A 2500-nucleotide genomic window follows, 5' to 3' on the forward strand; every position below is an offset into this window, starting at 1 on the left:
GGGGGGCGGGCTTATCACACGCCCGCGTCCGACACAGGCAGGCGCCCCCACTGCCGCCGTCGTTATGACTACAGGCAGCCCAGCTCGCCCAGGCGCCGTACCCCCCGTCCACCGTCACGTTACGCACCTGTCGGAGGGGGGGGAGGGAACAGGTTGAGGACAGGGTCACGGAAACTTACTCATGCCACTTTAGAAAGCACAACACACTTGTTAGCCGCCTTTGTTCACGTAGGGACCGCTCGCAAAATGATCCTCGCACAAACAAAACTGTGATAGCCGAGGTGCGAAGCAAAGCCAGATGGGTGACGCGGAAATCGATTTGCCTCAACTAGATGCCACGGGAAACAGCGTTGTTTTTTCCCCGCATCAGCCTCGGCACATATCCCCGACGCAGCGAAAGAGAGAGGTGAAAGCCTTGTAAAGCGAAGGATTAGTCACAAAACTGACAGCAGAAATAGAGACAGACTCAGGGATAGAGACGGAGAGATTAGTCAAAGGTGTGGAGGGAGGGTAATTTACAATACGCAAAGAAGAAAAAAGGAGGAAAGTGGGAGAAAATAACAGCCCTCACGTATGGATAGAACTTATCTACTGAACATTAAGATGGGGAAAAAGGGAGGTTGTTACGTGTGAAGTATATCATGCCTGATGAATCAGAAGCGATGCCCTGACACCACTATGGGCTTCGTACCGAACAATTGAAAAATACTAACTTCAAGATTTCACTGCAAAAAAATAGAGGCTATTATGATGGTGGGTTGTGGCACTGAGTGGGAGATAAGGTCCGGCCTATCATCATTGGTGGTAATTGAACTCTGTGGGTATAAATTGGGTGGCGGTGCTTGACTCCGGCAGAGAGAATCATTTGCATCCGTGCCGAAAATGCCGAAAGCCATGAGCCTCTACAATCGAGGTGGCTAACGTTGTGTCTTTTGAATTACCATATTTCCTATTACTTGCGGGACAAAGAACGTCGTAATTTTCATGAAATCAAAGAATGGAAAGGCAGTATTTGCACTCCAAGTGAGATAAATCAATTTGGGAGGCAGGGGAAAGGCCCTGTTGTTCCAGGGACAGGGAGGGGTCTTAAAATCACACCTCATTTCAAACACAGCCTCAAAATAACAACAACAACTGACAGCCTAACAGCCGCTGAACGAGAAATAAATAGACGAGAAACATTCAAGATTACGGACGTATTTTGCGTAGCAAGCTTTGAATTGCAGCTTGAATTGTTGTGTTTTAAAGAATTTCACTTTTTGAACTAGTGTGCTTGTGTCTTGTGGTTTTGAGGAGCCTGTGCTCTCTTCAGTGGCAGATGGTGTGTTTGAAGGCAACGAGGGAGAAGCAACCTGGGCCTCTGCCCACGCAGCACAGCGGGTGGTCTAACGTGAACACCTCCGACTGGCCTCCAACAACCTCCAACACGCACGCAACAAAGGAGGAAAAGTTTGAAGCAAGAGCAATTCTTAAAACTGTGTTCAAGAGCAAAGAGACCGAAACAATCATATGTATAAGTATAAACTCATAGATTATACTCACATATCAAAGTCAAAGTCACAGTGATAAAGTGTTTATTTGTCAAATGTACATTAAAACACTGGGTCGTTCTGAGCAATGAAACTCTTGACAAGACAGGCGATCATAGATATCATATATATATATATATAATATCATATACTAATGTACATGGGATATGATATATAATAATATACAATATCTACAGACAGTTTATATATTCTGGGGATCTCTTTGTCTCTTCTTTTTTTCAAGTTGACCTTTATCTATTTATAACACAAACCTTTTTTCCTATGTTGGTTCTACACCGCGTGTGTAATCACAGACACTATGCATTCACACGCGAGAGAAAAGTACACGCTGTACAATACATGTCAACGTCAGTTTAGAGCGGGGCGGGAACCCCTCTATTGTCGTTATTTCTGCAACTCTCGGCAATGTTCGGCGCTTACCGCCCGACTTAATTCATACTCATTGTGAGCGCCTTTTGGAACCCGGAGAGACCGCAGCTCAGGGAGTGACCGCCCGTTCCCTCCCACTGCCTCTCATGTTGTGTGTGAGAGTCAAAGCCGTGCGGTGAACTTTCCCTCTCGTCAACAAAGGGGGGGTTGCCACGGCCCCCTTGGAACCACTCCAGTGCTTGGCTTGACGCTGATACTGAATACTGAATTACACAGCGGCACACGCCCCGCGTAATCCCCCCGGTCAACAAGCATGACTTGGCAACCCACCTGGGATCAAGTGCTACTGTACATACGATACCATTCGATACGCTTTAGTTATCCCCGTGGGGGAAATGAGGTTGGTCGCCCATGCATAACAATCACACATCCCCACGGAGGCATGTACAGAACGTTCCATTCCAGGACGGGCTTGATCATAGCTCAGTGCACAGCGTCAACAAGTAATGAAGTAAACACACTCACATAATTACATAATTATATATATTCATTCATGCCCCTGGCTGGAGCTAAATTCGCTG

The 2500-nt window shown here is 46.6% G+C and overlaps 1 protein-coding gene across 2 annotated transcripts in view; it reads right to left on the reverse strand.

Moving 5' to 3' along the window:
- sema5a (sema domain, seven thrombospondin repeats (type 1 and type 1-like), transmembrane domain (TM) and short cytoplasmic domain, (semaphorin) 5A) overlaps positions 1–2500 on the reverse strand; it is a 123789-nt gene that overhangs the window by 40211 nt on the left and 81078 nt on the right. For both annotated transcript variants that reach the window (XM_056584325.1, XM_056584324.1), the window contains exon 13: positions 1–127. This exon is cut by the window's left edge and continues 55 nt beyond it. In XM_056584325.1, the coding sequence (XP_056440300.1) occupies positions 1–127 (127 nt within the window). The remainder of the gene's footprint in view (positions 128–2500) is intronic.

This window comes from Gadus chalcogrammus, chromosome 23, assembly GCF_026213295.1.
Source record: "Gadus chalcogrammus isolate NIFS_2021 chromosome 23, NIFS_Gcha_1.0, whole genome shotgun sequence".
Taxonomy (NCBI): Eukaryota; Metazoa; Chordata; class Actinopteri; order Gadiformes; family Gadidae; genus Gadus; species Gadus chalcogrammus.